This window comes from Rhinatrema bivittatum, chromosome 16 (genome assembly GCF_901001135.1).
Source record: "Rhinatrema bivittatum chromosome 16, aRhiBiv1.1, whole genome shotgun sequence".
Taxonomy (NCBI): domain Eukaryota; kingdom Metazoa; phylum Chordata; class Amphibia; order Gymnophiona; family Rhinatrematidae; genus Rhinatrema; species Rhinatrema bivittatum.
In genome coordinates this window covers 29587523-29606487 of record NC_042630.1, presented here as the reverse complement: position 1 = coordinate 29606487, position 18965 = coordinate 29587523, and the positions used below count along the sequence as shown (strand labels likewise).

Below are 18965 nucleotides of genomic sequence, written 5' to 3'. Positions count from 1 at the left end.
GGAAGGAAAGTGCGCTCGCTCAGGATCCGGATCCTACCCTCCCCCCATCATCTCCTCTCCGGGGCAGAAACCTGAGCAGTAGTGCACAGCCTGAGCTTAGGAGGGAAAGTGCGCTCGCTCAGGATCCGGATCCTACCCTCCCCCCCATCATCTCTTCTCTGGGGCAGAAACCTGAGTGGCAGTGCACAGCCTGAGCTTAGGGGGGAAAGTGCGCTCGGACAGTGCAAACCTCCTTCCAGTTATGCTCCTTTTACTTTGAAGTAAGCAGGGAATGGAGGATCGTGTTATCCCCCAGAAGGGAAATCTCTTTACAGAAAGCCCGGAAGAAAGATGTAACCCGTCCAGAGGTTAATGCAGCTCAATAGCTGGAAATGCTTTCTTTTCCAAAACAAGGCCACGGCTTAGTCCTGCCATCTTGCTGCTGGCCCCACATGAAGAGCTCTGCCGACCCATAGAAGGGACTTCTGTAGTTTGCAAAGCTACTGTAGCACTTATTTTTTGGTTTGTTTCTCTAAATAAAAAGTTTTTTTTTTATTATGGCTATTCTCCCCCCCCACCCCCTGCCTGCACCCTCTCCTAGCCCCCACCCAGGAGCACCTTGAAAATGCTAATTAGGAAGAAGATAGAGAAAGGGGTGAGAGGCCTATGACCTTATTTAACTGAATTATTTCAAAAGCGGAAAGTTTGGCCCACAAATGAATTTATTATTGGCTTTCTGCTGTGGATGGCCGGGCACACTCACTCCCCTGAAGTCTGGCTAAACCTATGGTGTCCGAATCAAACCTCTGCTCCATCCCTAGAGTGCTCTGCAAAGAAAAGAGTCAGGCCCCAGCAGATGACTCCCTCAGTGGGCACACAGGTCCCTGAGAGGGAGAGGACTACAACTCCCAGAGTGCAATGGGGGGACAAAGATTTTTTTACCTGTGGCCTAGCTGCCCAGAGCCATCTGGTACCTGCTAATTAATCCTTCCCCCAGTGCCAGGTACTCTTGCTCTGATTACCGAGGGTAATTACCAGCGTGGGAGGCTATGTGCCTCAGAGAGAAAGCACAAGGGGCCTGGTTTTCTCAAGACTGGAAGTGACCTTGCCGAAGGTCAGAAAGAGTCCCTGCCAGATTGGAACCGAGGCACTGTGACTTGCCAAGGTCTGTGGCAAAGCTGGGTAAGCGTACACATTATGTACTCATTTACTCCTGGATTTTGGCAGTGCCTTTTATTTTTCTTCCTGTAGGATAGTAGATGGGAGCACATGGCAGAGCCCCTCCTTCTGCTGAATCCACTTTTCTTGCTGTGATGCTGCTAATTCCCTCTAACTGTAGGTGTGCCCACAGCAAAACACAGCATGCACAAGGACTCCCCAAAGTATTTGCATTATACTGGCACATTGCACACCCATTCTAACTTGTCTTTTGCACAACCTTTTAGACACCAATTTTTTTTTCTAATTCAACAATTAGAGAGAACATTGATGACCATCAGGGTCTGGCCAGCCTTTGGAGCCCAAATGCCTCATTATAATCCTTCAGGACCTGTTACCCCCCTCAGGAAGAATGGCTAGGAGCCCCCCTCCCCCCGGGTCTGCCCCAGCACTATAATGCCTAAGAGGTATGGCCAGAGAGGAGAAATTCATGCGACGGGAGCACCAGTGAATTATTTAGAAAGAGGCAGGCATGGCCAGCAGGAGGCAGTCTCTCATGAGAAAGGCACATTCTCGCTCGGGTAAGGCGCGGTTGATGGGTGTGATCTCCGTCCGTGGGTGGCTGAGAGTGCACTGCCCATGCCCTCTGCATAGAGGTTGGTTAGAGGGTGGCATGCGAGGAGTATTGCCTCTCTTCTGGGGATCAGGCAATCTTCCCCCCTATATATTCTGCTTTTCAGGCACTTCAAAGCGGATTGTGTTCAGATCCATTGCCCCCCTGCCCCTGGGCACTGCTTCGGTTTTCCTTCTCCCACCGTCGGCTCCTTTTTTTTTTAATTTTCTTGTGCTTTTTTTTTTTGCCCACCTCTTCCTCCAGACCCCTAGGAAGAACGCCCCAGAAATAACTTGGCAGGCCTTCTGTATTTTTTTTTCTTTTTCTTTCTGCAAAAGAAAACCAGTTGGACCAGTTCCTCTGGCTCTGGGTAAACTGGGTCAGACTAGGGGCTGGCCTGTAAACGGGGAGAGCCCTCTCCCTGCTGGAGGTGCGCAGAGGGTACTGCCATGCGCAGACCTGAGCACCGACCTGCACCCACCCCCCGGAGCCGCCTATGCGGGCGCCACCTGCTGCTCTCCGAGGCAGGCCGGGCCCACTAGCTGGGGATCGTTACATTTTCCTACCTTGGGGCACCCTAGGTGGCAGTGCCAAGCTGTTTCCACCTGACAAATTGCTGTTCCTATACTTGGCAGCACCGAAGGCCTGTGCCTTGAAGTCCCTCGGTATTCATTGCCTCGGGGCATTGACTTCTCTATTCAAGCTGCTCTTTTCCTATCTTAATTGGAAACGGCTACATTTGTCTAATTGACATCTAATTGGGCGCATTCATGGGACTCGCCATATGGCTCCAGTGTGCCTGGAGCCAACGTTTTCCGGACGCAGGGAAGGAGTTTGCACCCCTTGGCTCCGGGTCGTGGGGAGAAGGGGGGGGGGGGCTGAGCCCGGCCTGGTTTTACCCCAGCGCTTCTGCGAATCAGCCTGGAGCCCTCTGATCATCTCGGCCCCCCTGCCTGACCTTATGACTTCATGGCGAGGGCCTGAAGACTTTCCATCTGCTTTTTACCAAAGGCCACAGAAAAGAGGTTAGAGTGATCCTGGACTGTCACCCCCGAGGCAGAGGCCGGCATCAAGGAGCTTTCTAGAAGGCTCCTCCGATTTGTTAGGACTTTTCTCTCTCTCTCTCTTGCCTCCCTGCTCTACGATTAAACAGGAAAAGTCACCTCGTAGGAGGGGGGTGGGGGCTGATCTCGGAGGGAAGCTGCAGGGGACTGAGAGCGAGAGAGATCGGGGAAGCAGGGACGAGCCAACACTGCTCCCCAGTGGCCGCGGCGGGCTGGTGCCCAGCTGCATGGCCCATGGGGGGGGAGCAGTGCCCGGGGATCTCACTGTGCCCGGGTGCAAAGGGATTGAGGTCTCTACCGCTTCCCTACAGAATAAAATCCCTTTAGAGTATCCAGGATCATCCGTGAGAGGTGGAGAAAAGGCTCAGCCCTTACCTGATTCGCATTTTGCAGATGATAGGTGAGGAGGAATAACCAGGGGCTGATTTGGACTCATTTGTATAATTAATTTTCATGATGCAAGTGTAGTAAGGTAACTTGCTTTCTCTGGTTTGCTGTGTTCTGTGCCTTGAGAGCTCTCTGCTGTTTTAAATCTATGTATGAATGAATTAGTTTATCTAGAGATTATAACATCAAGGATTTCTTTAAAGTGGGTCTGGCAGAACAGTGCCCATGATACCATGCATGAAGGAGGTAGAGGCACTTCAGAGGACAGCGCCTGCACTGTAAGCCATACAGGGGGCGCTAGACTAGATTTCACTTCTTATAGGTTTCCATTCCACTGTACAGTATATAACTCTAAGAGCACATCAAGGTAGATTGCAACACATCTTCCAATGAGGAACCACTAAAGAGGTTAGGGCTGTTCAGCTTGGAGAAGAGACAGCCGAGGGGGGGATATGATAGAGGTCTACAAAATCATGAAAGGACTTGAATGGATAAATGTGAATCTGTTATTTACTCTTTTGGATAATAGAAGGGCTAGGGGGTACTCCATGAAGTTAGCAAGTAGCACATTTAAAACAAATCGGAGAAAATTATTTTTCACTTAACGCACTTAAAGCTCTGGAATGCATTGCTGGAGAATGTGGTAAAGACAATTAGCATAGCTGGGTTTAAAAAGATTGGATAAATTCCAGAAGTCCATAATCTGTTATTAACCAGGAAGGCTTGGGAAAAGTCATTACTTATCCCTGGGCCTTAGCAGCATGGGGGTCTCTCTACTCTTTGGGATCCTGCCGGGTTCAGCACTTGAGACCTGGCTCGGCCACTGCTGGAAACAGGATGCTGGGCTTGATGCAGCAACAGTCAGGTGTGTATTACCCCTTCCTTTTAGAGTCCTAGGAAATGTATTTATTAATGGCACCAATCAGCCGATGATTATTATTATTTTTTTTTTTATTGCACGTCAATCTGTTTTTCCTTTCTCCTAGTCACCTGTGCCTTTTCTGCTGTAACTCCTGCACTTGTCAAGCAGGCTGCACTTAGGGGAGACTGAGAAAAGTAAGAAAAGATGGTGTAGCCTTCCAGCAGCACTTTCCCAAGTGCTGCAATGTGTCCCCTCTCCCCGTCCTGTGCTGTCGTTTCTCTGCCTTTTCTTTTGCATCTGAGAATACAGAGTTCTTGCATTTCCCCGTTTGGTGCTACTTCTCTTGCTACCGTACGGCCCAATCTCCGTGCAATCCTTTGGCGAGATACGTATTGACCATTTAACCCAGATGTCTGTGCACAAAAATCCTCGCCGAAGCTCTTCCACAATCCATTCCCCTATCCTGTAAACTGTTTTTGTATTTTTTTTTTTAATTATTCTTCTTATTTAACTCTGGGTAGAAGTTAACAGATACTTGCCAGTATATCTTTTTTGGCATGCTCCAAGAGTCTCTCCGTGGTGGATCTCCTCTCACACGTGGTCTGCGGCTGTCGGGCGCTGATAGATTTTCACAGGCTCTTCTCACCCCAGCCCTTGCTAGAAGTGGTTCAGGCTTCCTGCGATAAAGAGACTGCAGTCACTTTGCCCGGGCTCTGTCCCTCTCCAGACCAGCTCTCCCCGAACAGAGTTCCCTGCTGAAGGTATTTGCTCGAATGCATTTTTGAAGCTGTTCTACACTTCTCTCCCTCTCTCTTCTCTGCGTGGGTGCCCAGGGGCACAGAAGCAGGCTCAGCTAGGCGCCCGAATCTCCCCTGTTGGGTGAGGAGGGGGAGGCATGGCACGCTCATTAGATAACTGCCTTTATCCAGGCAAGGCTATTGGGGAATGTATGGCAAGATGAAGTTGCCATTAGGGCCTTCTTGTCATTAACAGGATAGGATGAGGTTGCAGCCTGCCCCATCTTTTTGTGGCAGTGTCGTCACTTCCCTCCCCCCCAACTATGGCTCTCTCCCCATGCCTTTTTCCCACCTGTGACGGGAATTCCAGGGGCTCCTCCCAGTTGTTGTTGGAACACTCAACCCTTCGACAAAGTCACGGCTGTGAAACCCGAGCTGGTGTTTGCACTTGGGGCGGATGACAAACTTGACTGTCAGTCTCGGTCAATATGCCCAAGTCAGTGTTGACTCTGGCTCTGTAGATCAGGATTGCTAAGCACAGGACGGTTTGCTTTCTGGCTCTGTAGATCAGGATTGCTTTCTGCCCCTGCGCTCTGAGAAGTTAGGGGCTTTGGTGACATTCTCCCTGCCCGAACTTTGAGGGGAAATAACCCTGCAAAACCCTTGTGCCCGCATGTCGAAGGTGGCCTTCTTAATTTGTAAGGGTGGACCGGGGTAGCTGGGGGTTTGCAATGTCCCTGGGCCCAGCCTTATGGTTGTTGGTGTTTTTTGGCTGAGGCTGAAAAGCAGGCTGACACCAAGTCGCTATGGATACACAGAGTGGTTTAATTTGAACTCTTAGTAAGCTACATTTATAAACTGTAATGTTTTAATTAGCATTGCTGGAAACCTGTGACCTTCACGGGTTAAATAAAAGCCACCGGGGAGAGAACTGGGACTAATTTTGTATGTTACTCATTACCCCTGAACCTTGACACCTAACAGTTGTTTGCTCCCTCCATACAAAAATATCTGGAGCCGTCGCTGGTCACCACAAAGGCACCGTGTCTGGGGCACTGCCGTTGCTTTAATGCGAATGGCAGGCTGGGCTCAGAGGCAGCCTGATTTCTTTGCGCTATGAAAATCCATTCACCTCGTCTTGCACCGGTTAGCGCCTCTGGGGGCCCAATTTAATTCCACTGCGTGGTGCTCGTTGGCGATCTGCGAGATGCCCAGAATTGAGAATCCTGTTCCCCCACCAGTAGAAGGTGAATGGAATAGGATTGTGCAAATCCGTGTGTCAGAAGCTTTAATTTGGAACCTCATTTATCTATGAAAGTTCCCCCCCCAATTAGAGGGTAGAAAAAGTCAGTTCATTTCATGAGTTATTCAATTATTACTTTATTTTTTTTTCTATATAACATTGACAGTGAAGGCAAACTTGTGCCTGGCAAAACAGTGGCTAGTCCCTGCAAGAAATGCTTAACATAGGTTACACAGGCAGGTGCCTGTTCAAGGAGCTTACAGCCTGCATTCATGGCAGGCATCCTACAAAAACACTCTGTCCCGCTAACGATTCTTCGCTGTTTCACTGCAGGTCCTGTAAGCTAACCTTTGCACTACTTTAACCGGTTTTGGCATGCGGATGTTGGTTTCACCTTTTGGTTGGGACTCAAGTTTGCTCATGCATGTTAAGCCTTATCAGCCTGGCCGCGTGCTTTGCATGCCGCAGCCTTCTCTCTCTCTCTCTCCCCCCTGTAGGCAGAGATCCCAGGCTGAGCATTCACTCCTGCCCCCACCCTGTGGCATGCTAACCAGCCGGTTTTTCTTCTTCCGAGCCATCTATCCATCCTTTTTCATCCCTCCAGCCTGAGGAATCTTGTGACGGGGGTGAACTGTTCCTTGGCGCCCCTCCCTACCTGTGCCTGATCCAGCCCCGAGCTGCGCAGAGCAGCTCGCAGTGCCACCCAAGAAGGGGGGGGGGGGGAGTGGTGGTCGCAGCACGGAGAGGGAGAAAAGGGAAGAAATGGACGTGGCCGGGCAACGTGGGTACCCCACTGGTCTTGCTGGGAGGTGGGAGGAAAGAGGGCTGCTGAATGTAATCCACCAGTCGGCGCCTTCACCTGTACACAATGCCACAGGGAAGTCACCTGATCAGCTTATTCTGGAGATAGTTCCTCCCTCTTGATAAGTACAATACACACGCACGCGTGCACACATATCCGCGTGTGCACGCAGGCCAGGTGAACGATCCATTGTGCGCTGACCCAGGCTCCGCTCAGGGTGAGTGTTAAACCTCTCAGGGGAATGAATTTCTGCTGACAGGAGCCTGCAGGGTGAGAGAATCTGGCAGCACGGTGACCTCCACTGCAGCCTGTGCCAGGCTCCCTGCGGTGTGGCACGCGGGCGCGGTCACTGGTTAATGCAGTGGCTGCACCACAGCTAGAGCCAGGCTCTCTGCGGTGTGGCAGGCGGGCACCAGCAGCCTGCCCTAGTGCATGCAGATGCTACCAGGGAGCACTGATTTCTCTCTGTAATGTTACCAAGAACCGCAGAAACCGGTTCAGTAAAGGATATAAACCGGATGGAGTCTGTCCAGGGCAGCTACCACAATGGTCAATGAACGCTGTTCTAAAACATATATGGGAACAGACACAAATCTAAACATGCTTAGAGGATAGGGGAGATGTTCTAAATGCCTCCAAGGTTTCCATGCACGGGACAGTATCTGAATTCAGGGAAGCATGGGATAAGCGCAGGGGATCTCTGCGGGAGATGTGGATGGGCCCTATGGTCTCTGCTGAAGGTCACTCAGCCCAGAGTGCAAGAGAGACAAGGATCTGGGGAGGATAGAGTCGGAGGAATGGGGGTCTAGGCTAGGGGAAGCAGGAGTACCCTGTCCGGAGGAAGGACCACAGGCTCAGGAGGGGCATGCGGGTTTCCCCCTGGTTTGTAGGGTTACTACTGACTCTGTTTCCGTAAGGGCACGAGGGTGCCGTGCTGGTGAAAGCAGGCCTGGCTCAGCCTGGTGAATAGCTGCAAAGGGGTCCGTGTCCTCCTGGCTCCCTCGGACATCACTGCTCTGGCTCTTTGCATCATCATCTGCTTTTCTGTGCTCCAAGCATTTCTGGCTAGCAGACTCTGCAGCGGCAGGTGGGAAGTGCCGAGCCCAGCATCTGGAAAAGGTCCAGTTCATAGGCTCGTTCTGCTTCTCTTTCAGAGCTGCGAAGCACAGGAATGTCTCTGAGGGAGGAAATTCTCAGTAAACTCTACTTGGCCGACCAGGTGAGTGACAGTGAGATTTGTCATTAAGGAGGAGATAGAGCCTCTCTACATCCTAACGTGTGTGTAAGTGTCCTTGCAGGTGGCTCCTGAACTGAATCTTTTTGACGCCTCAAGCTTTGCATTTTTAACTCTCTCACAGTGTGCCGCCTGGGGGACACTGGGCACCATCAAGCCCCACCCAAGCTTTGACGTGAACAACGACGTGGAGCTGCTCCGCACGGCCCTGGCGGGCAAAGGTAGGTTGAACCTTCAATCCAGGGATCCCTGGCTTTTTCAAGCTGACAAGCATTGAGCTGTCTTTTTTTTGATGAGCAAAAGCTAGTACCACGATCTATTTGCAAAAATTAGGAATAACCAAACCCGTGACTTTAAGTCTTGCAGAAGAGCACCATCAGTGTGCCAGGGAGCATCATTGTGCTCGTGTGCAACAGGTTGGGGGACCCCCTGCTTAATCTGTATGACTGTCATTCTGTAAACCACTTTTGAACTTTGTGTAGGGCAGGATGCAATTGTTTAAATAAATAAATTGGTTTCCTGCAGCACTACCAGCCTGGGCAATAAGGAAGAGGAGGCAGCAAAAGGCCTAATTTGTTTTCTCATTGCATGAGAAAAAAAACCATCTCTCGCCCACTAGGCAGGTGAGCAAGAAGCAGGCATGATGAACTTGTTTCAGCCTTCCCGTGGCCACGCTTCATCGCCAAGTCAGCATCTGTCAAGTCAGGGAGGACTCAAAAGAAATCAGTACGATGCCTTGGGGGGGGGGGGGGGGGGGGTCCCGACTGGACGACAAAATTATCCGTGGAGCCACAAATTCTCATCTGTAGTTTGGGCTACCTTTTGCAGCCAATGGAGGATTAGACGATTTTCTCGTCCTTATCGTCCCCAGAAAGAATTGGCAACTGTGATACATGCAGCAGTAACTGGTAGATTAGATTGCTGCAGTTCCTTAGGCCATGACACGGACTTCAACTTCTGCAAAGTGCTGCATGTAGGATTCTCACGGGTGCTCGGCCCGGGGACCATACGTAACTCCCTTTCTGAAATGTCTACAATGGCGGCCAGTAGCTTCAAGAATTACATTTTAAGATCTTTCGATTTCTCTTACAGCTGCTTAAACCAGCAAGGACTGCCCTACCTTCAGTTACTGATTTACTGCATTCCTTGTAATGAGCCTTGCTTTACGTCCCTCCACCTTCCCCCAAGTCAAGTTCAGAAATAGTTTGCAAAACTGCCTTTGTGTTATACTGGTCCCAGTTTATGGAATACCGTTCCCTTCCAGCTCGGATCTGACTCTGTGTTTTACGTTTTAAGAAAACAAAGATTAAGGCCTGGTCATTGAGTCAAGCCTTTGACTGACTGAGTATTCTTGGTATCACCTCACAGTTGGTAGATCAATATTGTAGGGCTGGGTTGTTGGGGTGGTAGCCTGGACGGCTGCTACTGTCGTATTGGTTAGACAGCTAGGCTGAAGTGAGGAGGTATTTATTACTTTGTGTTTTTAATTTGGGATGATTGATAAGGTTATTTTGAGCAGTTTGGGGATAGGAAAAGGACATTATAGGGCAGAGTTTTTTTTGGTTTTTTTTTTTTTACGTTTCTGATTTTTATATAGAAATTCTTATCAATGCATGATTAGGGATGGAGGCAAGATATACAGGCATACCAGGTTTGACATAAGGTTTTACAAATAAGTTTTTATTAAAAGGTAGGCTTATTTGGGTAGTCGGGTTGAAAATGTGGGTGGGTTGGTTTTTTTTCTGTTTGTATAAAACATTTTTATTGTAACTGCCTTGAGTTCTCTAACAAGGCGGAGAATCCGATCTAAATAAAGGTGTCCTGTACATTCAACAGCACAGAGGGGCCGATGCAATATTATTCGCGGAAAGCGGGCACTGACTTTTCAGCGCCTGCTTTCTTAACGCACGCATGGCGCCCGCAAGTGGGGTGCCATGCAATACGCAAATTAGGGGGTCGCGCTAGCTAGGGTCGCTAGGACGACCATAGCGTCTCCTTGCTAACGCGACCCCGCGGTTACCGGCGGTCTGCCGGTTATGAACACCGATGCCGAGTTTATCGGCGTCTGTTTTCATTACTGCAGCCGGCCGGTTATGAAAACAGACGCCGAACATATCGGCATCTGTCTTCAAAGCGGCCGGCAGAGATTTTTTTTTTTTTTCTTTTTACTTTTAAAAAGAAGTACAGAAAAGCAGGTTTTTTTTTTCTGCTTTTTCTGTACTTTTTTTCAGTGCTCTCAGCTATTAACGCCTGCTCCAGGCAGGCGTTAATAGCTGAGCAATAAATGTGCGTCTGAGACGCACATTTATTTTTTTTGCATTTGGAGTGAATGAATAATAACCTCATTCGCATGCATTTGCATGTGATGAGCGCTAACTCATTCACTCCACGTCGGACACGCATTAAATAGGCGCTAATCCCCCTATTGCATTAGGGGGTGGATTAGCGCCTATTTAACCTGTGTCCGACAGCGGGTTTAACAGTGCTGAGCACGCTGTATTGCATCGGCCCCAGAGACTTTTTACTAAGCCCAGTGGGCAAGTGGTTCATGAAAATCACTTGCCCAACAGTTAAAGCAACTACACAGAAACAAGTCAACAGGGACAGCCTGAGCCAGCCCTGGTTTGGCTCCTATTACATCTCTGGACCTGTAGTCCCTGCTGTTGTGAGAGAAAATGGAACTACAAATGCACAGGGAGGTAAAACCCGGAGCAGATCAGCCGGTCTCTGGTGAACCTAGAACTACTTGATGAAGCTGGTCAAATGCCTGAGCTCCTACGGCAGCTAGTCCAGGACTAGCTGGGATTTCTCATAGTCTGCTCCATGGTCACCATGCCTTAACAATCTTTTAATGCATCTTAGGGCATCCTGGGGTCTGTTGCTTGTGCTAGTAAGAAAAGTGGACCTCTGCTCCCAGTATGCTTTGGGATTAGATGATAATGAAAAAAAAACTGGGGGGAAATCAACATCCTGCATCCAAGGGAATGTGACAGCAAAGTGCACCAGGGGTGCTCACGTCAATCATTTCTGCCCTAAACAGGTGTTAGGAGGGACCTCATAATTGATGTTGTGACTGGCCGCTCCAATGCCCAGAGACGACAGATTGTTAAATACTTTCCCATCATTGCCAAACAGGTAAAAGAAAAGCTGGGGCGGGAAGGGAAAAAGAGAGGGGAGGAGTGTAAAATGGGGGGTGGTAGGGTTGTGGCGGCCTGGGAGAATACTTCCTCTAGTTTTGACAGGCTTATCTTGGTTTTCTTAAGCTCTCATCCTACTTTGTGTAGACCTGCTTTGTTCAGTGGTAACCTTAGTTACTGACGGCATATAAAGACCAAATAAGCCATCCAGTCTGCCCAGCAAATTGTTAAAGAGTAGTAACTCCCGCTCCGTGCAGGTTACACCATTCTCTAAGCTCTAGGGATCCGCAGTGTTTGTCCGCACCCCTTTTAAATTCCATCACTATTCTTGACCTCACCTCTTCCGGGAGGGCACTCCGTGCATCCTCTTCCTCCCCCATGAAGAAATGTTTCCTGATGTTGGTTCTGCATCACCCCCCCCCCCCCTAGAAGAGCACAATATATGTCAAATCACAGTAAAAAATAAAAAAAATGTGAATCTCTGCTAGGATTCCCAGATCCAGGCCTTTAAAGATAGAACTTGAGATAAGAAGTTAGGTAGGAGACACATGGCCAATGCAATGGCAGCCAGGCTGAATCAAAGAAGGGACTTGATTTTATTTTTTGAGATGTGAAATTTTAGTACTTCTTCACTTTATTGTACAGCTGCTATACTCTCTGCATTCAGGGGATGCTTTAGGGTTCTGAGGAGGAAGGGCTTACAGATACCTTCCAAATGTCTGCAGGAGAGAATTCGGGATTTTTTATTATTTTTTTTGGTACTAGAAGTTTGCTGATTTGGCCAGAAAGTTAGGTACCTGAGCAGGATTCACAAGTGCTGCACAGGCTGGCGTTGCCAGCACAATCCTGGGCCGCACAGGAGAAGGAAAAAAAAAGAAAATGGGCTGAGGCGTTTGGTTTAAGAAATACATTCTGTGTGTTTTGGTTTTTTTTTTTTCTTTGTGGCGCTTGTACTGGCAGGACTTGGTGAAATCCCTGGAAGGTGCTCTCTCCGGAGACCTGGAGAGGGTCCTGGTGGGACTGCTGAAGACACCAGCTCAGTATGACGCGCATGAGCTAAAAGCTGCCATGAAGGTAACCAGGCCTCGCCGTCAGCAAAGAGTCGCTCTCTGGATTTTAGGGGCTCAGTCGGTAAAATATAAAAATGCTGTTGACGACTGCAGAATTGGATTGAATTTGGCAATGTTTTTACATGGAACGTTGTGCAGGCAGCACATACACTGCATGCTTTAGAAATATATATATATATATATATATATATATATATATATATATATATATAGTACAATGTGGTCAGCTTTGGCCATGAGCCCGCCATGCATCCACGACATTCTGGGTAGTTTCCAGCCTCCCTGCCTGCAGCAGGACATTCCCTGCGGTAGCACGGTGTTGGCATACGCGGTAGCACGGCGCCGGCATACGCTTCCTGGCAATCCTTCTCTTTGCAGGGCCTGGGTACCACGGAGGACACGTTGGTTGAAATTCTCTCCACCAGATCCAACGAGCAACTTGGAGAAATTGTGACATTTTACAGAGAAGGTAAATGGAGCAGGGGGCAGATGATTTTTACATTTTACGTTCTTCCCCGGTGTGCACAGCATTAATGAGAATCGGTGGTTTGTATGTCTGTACCAAGCCCAGCTGTGTGGATACAAACCATCTTTTCATTCATCCATTAATACATCTATTTGTACTCAAATCTACTCCATCTAAGAATACATGCATACACGAATCTCTCGTATGTACATCTGCTGCCCACACATGACCTACATCTGTTCATCAATCCCTCGTCCATTTTATGAGCGCACACATTAGGTGCTAAGTATGGTTCCTGAAATGGTGCATTGACTACGGTTTGCGATGACCCCTCACCCTTCTTGAGCAACACTCTACAAAGCGCACGCAGTCTCTTTCACTGCCCGGTGGCTGCATTCCCCAAATTCAAGGGTTTCATTACCAAGAGGTCCTGCGCCGTGCTGGGTCAGACCCAAGGGTCCATCCAGCCCAGCATCCTGTTTCCAACAGAGGCCAAACCAGGCCACAAGAACCTGGCAAGTACCCAAACACTAAGTAGATCCCATGCTACTGATGCCAGAAATAGCAGAGGCCGTTCCCTAAATGTAAGACGTACACCAGATCTTGCTGCATTGAACGCTGTTGGCACTGGGTATTTAGCAGGTATTTGCTTTTTGCTTGGATACTAAGTCGCCAGCTCTCCCTGATTTTCATGGGACACCACAAATCCCCCCCCCCCCCCCCAGTAACGTAGTAATGATGGCAGATAAAGACCAAATGGTCCACCCAGTCTGCCCAGCAAGCTGCTAATGGAAGTAGCTGCCGCTCTGTGCATGTTACCCCGTGTCCTCTCCCTTCCTCTAACCAAACCCCCTTCTTAGGAGCCGTCAGATGTGTGTAGGTAACGTATGGTTCCACACCACTTATTTGCCCTTCTGATACCTTCCCATCTGCAGATTTTAAAGCAGAGTTGGAGAAGGACATTGCAGCGGAAACCAGCGGTCACTTCCGGGAGCTCCTCCTCAGCTTAGTAAAGGTAGAAACTGCCATTGGTAGCTTTTTTTTTTTTTTTTTTGATCTTCTTCTTGTCCTTTTGCTTTCTATGCCTTGCCTGTTTGGTATTTTGGGTGCCCCCTCCCTCCCCAATCGATAAGCATTTCCTCCTCCTTTCTTCACAGGGAAAACGTGAAAGAGACTCGGGGATAATTGACTATGCACTGATTGCACAGGATGCCAAAGTGAGTTCTACCAGGCAGGACACCCCCAGCATCCATAGTGCACGAGAGGGGCTCTTCAGAAGTTTGAGTCCTGCTTCCCACCCCCACGCCTGCAGATAAGAGTAATGTTGCTTCAGTACTCTGGTACCCTTCATCTCTTCCTCCCCCCCCGCCGTTTCCTTGTATGTTCAGGGTCCCAGAGAATTCGGAAGCCATTTTGTTGTGCTTGAGGCCTTACTGGACTTTTCATGAGCCTGCTGATCTAGGCTGGGCAGCGCCTACTAAAGTTCTGTCATTTATGTAATCCTTGTGCGTCTTCCTCAGGTGTTAAGTGACACAGGAGCAAAGGACGGTGTCCCAAACGTTCACAGGTGGATTAGCATTCTGTCCGAACGTGGCATGGACCACCTCAAGCGAGGCAAGTGATGGCCCAGCTGGTGGGTTACTCTGATAGATGTCCCCTCCATAAAAACACCTTGGAACTGCCCCAAGGCCAGGTGGCATCTATTAGCCATCCCGGTAGGCTTGGGTGCCGGTTGCTTCTACTAACCTCCCTCTTTTTTTCCTCTCAGTTTTCGAGCAGTACAAGAAGTTCAGCCCTCTCGAGGTGGAAGAGAGCATCAAAAAGCACTTCAAAGGAGACTTTGAGAGAGCCTTACTGGCCCTGGGTAAGCGTTCCGGGTTGTCCCCTTTCCCGAGAGCACCCAATTTCAGAATTTGTGGAAGTAGGGCTGAAAGGAGGAGGGGGCCACAAGCCACCTAAGTTGATGTGAACCAGCTATTGTCCCAGTAGAGTTGTTTTTAATTAATAACCTTTTTCCTTGTGAAAGGATCAGTATCTGTTATATGCAAGTTTAAAAGATACACAGAGTAGTGAATCATTTGTGTGTTTGTCACTGGTGCACCAGTAATCTTGCATCGACTTAATAGATTCAAGTTACGCACTGAATGCCATCGCTTCGGCTTTGCTGTGGGCCAGAGTCATTTAGCCTAACAAGAAAAGCTCATCAGGATTTGGAGCTGTATTTGAATTTCCTCTGCCAGATGTTGTTTGTCTGTCTGTTTCAGTGTCTGTCATCAGGAACACCCCACTGTACTTTGCTGATAAGCTCTACGGTGCCATGAAGGTCAGTACTGACAGAGAGTACTGGGGCAGCCAACTGCGGCTATGTGCCGAGGAGAAAAGCGGAGCGAGAAAAGTGCTCAAACAATCCGTAAAGCCAGAGATTAGGCGGGTATAGCTCCTGCAGTAGAGAAGGACCTTCTAGCCCGTCCTATGTCCTCCTTTTTGCAATGGCTTCTTAGACTCTTACCTCATCCCCTTCTTTGTAATTAAAGATCCTTGGAAGCTGCTGAGAGGTAAAAGGAAGAAATATCTTGATTTCCCCCCCCCCCCCCCCTTAAAATGCAGAAGCAATAGTTTTTGGGGTTTTTTTAAGTAGAGAGAGGGTGGACAGGTCTACCAGAGAGTTCTCACTTCTGAAGAGGCTCAGCCTTTATCTATGCCCGGATCGTGAAATCCCACTAACGCACAGAGATGGATGGGCGACCTCGACGCGCCACTCCTGAGCCCTGGCAGCTGGGGAACTGCAGGGCGCTCGGGCCGCTGCGGCCTGGAGGCAGGGTGGCTCGTAGATCAGAATGGAAGGTCTGGGGATAGGAAGGGCTCGCTCTCTCTCTCTCGTGTGCTGTGGCGTTTCCAGCTTTGGTTCTGCCACCACGGAAAGAGATCTTCCCGGGGGGGGGGGTCATCCTTTTGGAGAAACTACCTGTTTGCATTCGTTTTGCATGCTTAGAGGCAGCGTTGATAAGCAATCTAGTTTCCACCGGGAGATATTTAAGGCAGTGCTAGTTGTTCTGACATCTCCTGCCCCTTGCCCAAAGCATTCTGCTGCCTGATTTCCAAAGGGAAGAAGCAGGGACTGCAAATACCACAATGCACTGGGGTGCGAGTCAAAAAAACCAAAACAGGAAAGAGCCTGACGTCTTCCTCCTGGGGACTGGGTTATTTGATAGCTTGGTCATCCCTGTTCGAGACGAGTAAGAGACGAGCCTGCAGCAATCAGGGTTGCGAGGTGCCTCCAGCTCACCAAAGCCAGGCTTGGTTGCCCCCCCACTGTCCCAGTGCATCTAGGGCCTCGTATTTTCCATTTCTCTTAGAAAAGCAGGAAAATACAAGTTCAGAGATTGAGGGGGGACTAGGACTGGGTTGGCCTATCCTTGAAGGCCTCAGACCACTGTAGTGGGCAAAATATTTTATTTACAGTTTGAAAACGGACGAGTGTAGACATGGGCCAATTTTTCCTACTGAGGAAAAAAAAATACCCACAATTGTTTTTTTTCTTTTAAATCCAGGAATAGATGCAAAGCAAGGTCTTGAGTGATTCTGCCCATGCTGGCCCCCTACCCTTTAGGTTTCAGCAGCCTCTGCTGGCAGGAGAGCAGAACTGCAGCTTGGAAACTTGACGCTGTTCCTTCTGAGGGGGAAAAGCATGGAGCCTCCCATCATCTCACCTGGGACGGCTCCAGGATCCCCAGCTCCTCTTTATCAGCCATATCTGCTGCCAAAGAGACCACGCGAAGAGCCGGATGTTCCCTGGCTGAATCGGCAAGATAAAAATCGCCCCCATCTTTCGCTCTGTTTTTTATACGTCCATGTGCTTACCTCTGACCGCAGGGAATAGGAACAGACGAGAACACCCTAACGCGAATCCTGATCTCTCGCAGCGAGACGGACCTTCTCTGCATCCGCGTCCAGTTCAGAAAGAAGTATGGGAAGTCCCTGTACTCGTCCCTGCAGGTCGGGCCTCTTTTGTTCTCGTTGAGATTTGGGAAAGGGGTTGAAAGAGTCTAGGGGTCAGGTCCGAGGGCCATCCAGCATCGGCACTGGAGGGGGGGGGCGTGAGGTCAGGGCAAGTGTTCCTGCAGTGCCAGACTCTCCGCTGTCGCCAGGAACACTTTTTCCTCCTCCTTCCAGCGCTTGGTGATCGGTAGTCCTGCTTTTTCCATTCGGGAAGTAAAGGGACAGGAGTGTAGTGGATTGTTCTAGCCATGGCAGAGTCGCCCTTCTCGAGAGGTGGCACGAATCCGAGCCGCCCCCCCCCGAGAGTAGGCCACAGCTCTCAATCAGGCCCATGCAATATGGAGGCGCTAAAAACGGGCATCCAACCTGGGTGCCCATGTCCCTAATGCGTGCCCATTCACCTCTCCTGGGTGTGCGATGCGCTACGCAAATGAAGAGTCGAGTTTAAAAAGGGACGTGCTAGTGGAAGTTGGGCGTCCCTAGCCACATCCTTGGCAGCGGCCGTCCGGGAGAAGTGACTGCGCGCACAAAGCCACCGGTAAACTGAGCGTCCGTTTCCCTAACCTGACCCTCAAAGTTTTTTTTTATTTTTGGGTTATTTTTTTTTCCCCGTGTTGCTGCTTTCTGTGGTTCCTCCTATGTAATACGAGTGCGATACCGTCAAGAGGAACGACAGAAAAGCAGTATTTTCTGCTTTTATTGATAGCTTGGGGCGCCCCCCGAGCCTCAACACCAGCTCTGCGACTGGCATTTAATTTTTGAGGGTTAAAACGTGCTTGTGAGGCACTCGGCTTTTTTTTTACCTCGGGGGTAGCAGCTCAGAGCCTCATCACATGGCATTTACATGTGCTGAGCCCTATTAGCTACGCGCAGGTTTGGATGCGCTAATCCCATTATTGCAGCGGGAGTTACTCCAGCGTGCCCAACCACGTGTTTAAGCTGTGCCCTAGGCTGCGTGCACTGGAGTGTGTCAGCCCTAATGTGTACTTCAGCGAGCTTAGCTGCCCTAGAGCGTGCAGGTTGCTTTTCGCAGCACTAGGATTTTATGCAGCTATCCCTCCACCCAAAAGTGCTTTCTGCAGCCTCATCCCCTCCTCCACCTCCGGGGTGGGGATGCAGATGATACTCCATTTATAGCAGTGGGGTTGCTTAACGCTTCTCTTGCTCAGTGCTTTTTTTTTTTGTGTTCCGGGATCTTTGTGATTCGCTTAATGCCTTTCTGACCAGGAATGATGCAATGTTTCTTCTCCTTTCAGAACGAGGTGAAAGGGGACTATCGCTCTGCTCTGCTCGGCCTCTGCAGGGCTGAAGACTGAAGAGCAACGCCCCGTCCCCTCCCTTCACCCGGCTGTTGTCAACATGTGGCTTTTACTGGTCAAACCAGCGACGCTGCTGTGGCAGAAAGGAAGGGTGGTGCTCACCTGGGGGGGGGGGGGGGTGAAGAGAAGTGCTCCACCTCCAGGACTGGGCTCCTGCTGAGCAAGTCAGCCACTGCCCTCCCAAGCACCCGGAAACCTACGCCCGCCCTCGCCACCCACCTAAAGCCAGACTGGAGGCTCCACCGCCCCTTCCCGTAGCTTTATTCGCGTTAGCAAAGCCCTGCGCCAGTGACTTTCAAAGCAGCAGGCCTGGAGTCTAAGGGAAGGCTCCATCTTGGGCTGGACCGGCAATGGGCAGAAGGATCTTTTGTAAAGAGATAAAGCGATTCTATGCCTACTGTGTTTTCTCGCTGGAGACTGGCAGAGGGTTGCGGGCATGTCACTAAAGCAGAGGCCAGAAGGCTACAGCCGCAGTCAGGGTAGAAACGGGCAAGCAGGGGACTTGCATGGCTGCAAGTAGTGTGGTTTAATGAAGGGGAAGATGGGAATTAAAATTACTCACCGAAAAATCAGTGCTGTTTAACCCAGTTTGAGGGGGGGGGGCGGGATAGACTTGAACAAGTTAATGTAAATTGGTTATTTATGCTCTCAGATAAGAGAAGGGGCACGGCCCGCTCCATGAAATTAGCAAGTAGCCCATTTAAAACAAATCCAAGAAAATTCTTTTTCACTCAGCGCATAGTTAAGCTCTGGAAGTCATTTTTTTTTAAATTATAATTACTGAATCGCTTCCGGGTCCTGGACCAACTGGGGGGAGTGAGCCGGGCTCCTCTGTGTCACCCCCAGAGAAGAAGTTACGCTGGTAAGTGGGCAAAGCACCCCACACTTCAGCGGC

At 49.7% G+C, this 18965-nt stretch overlaps 2 protein-coding genes across 5 annotated transcripts in view; one reads left to right on the top strand and one right to left on the bottom strand.

The window, feature by feature from the left end:
• CERS2 (ceramide synthase 2) overlaps positions 1 to 2338 on the bottom strand; it is a 29908-nt gene extending 27570 nt beyond the window's left edge. The window contains exon 1 of the mRNA XM_029580234.1: positions 2317 to 2338. The gene's annotated coding sequence lies outside the window, so the exon portion shown is untranslated. The remainder of the gene's footprint in view (positions 1 to 2316) is intronic.
• On the top strand, positions 979 to 18642 carry ANXA9 (annexin A9). 4 transcript variants are annotated; one of them, XM_029580230.1, is made up of 13 exons: positions 979 to 1161; positions 8000 to 8064; positions 8204 to 8300; positions 11120 to 11214; positions 12177 to 12290; positions 12665 to 12755; positions 13688 to 13767; positions 13910 to 13969; positions 14273 to 14366; positions 14521 to 14616; positions 15017 to 15075; positions 16626 to 16748; positions 18008 to 18642. In XM_029580230.1, the coding sequence occupies exons 2-13, from the start codon at positions 8017 to 8019 to the stop codon at positions 18065 to 18067; spliced, it is 1017 nt and encodes a 338-aa protein (XP_029436090.1). In that variant the 5' UTR covers positions 979 to 1161; positions 8000 to 8016; the 3' UTR covers positions 18068 to 18642. The 4 variants fall into 4 exon arrangements, with proteins under 4 accessions (XP_029436090.1, XP_029436087.1, XP_029436088.1 ...); XM_029580227.1 differs by lacking the exon at positions 979 to 1161 and adding an exon at positions 2697 to 2775; XM_029580228.1 differs by lacking the exon at positions 979 to 1161 and adding an exon at positions 4667 to 4824.
• Positions 18643 to 18965: the final 323 nt, after the last annotated feature.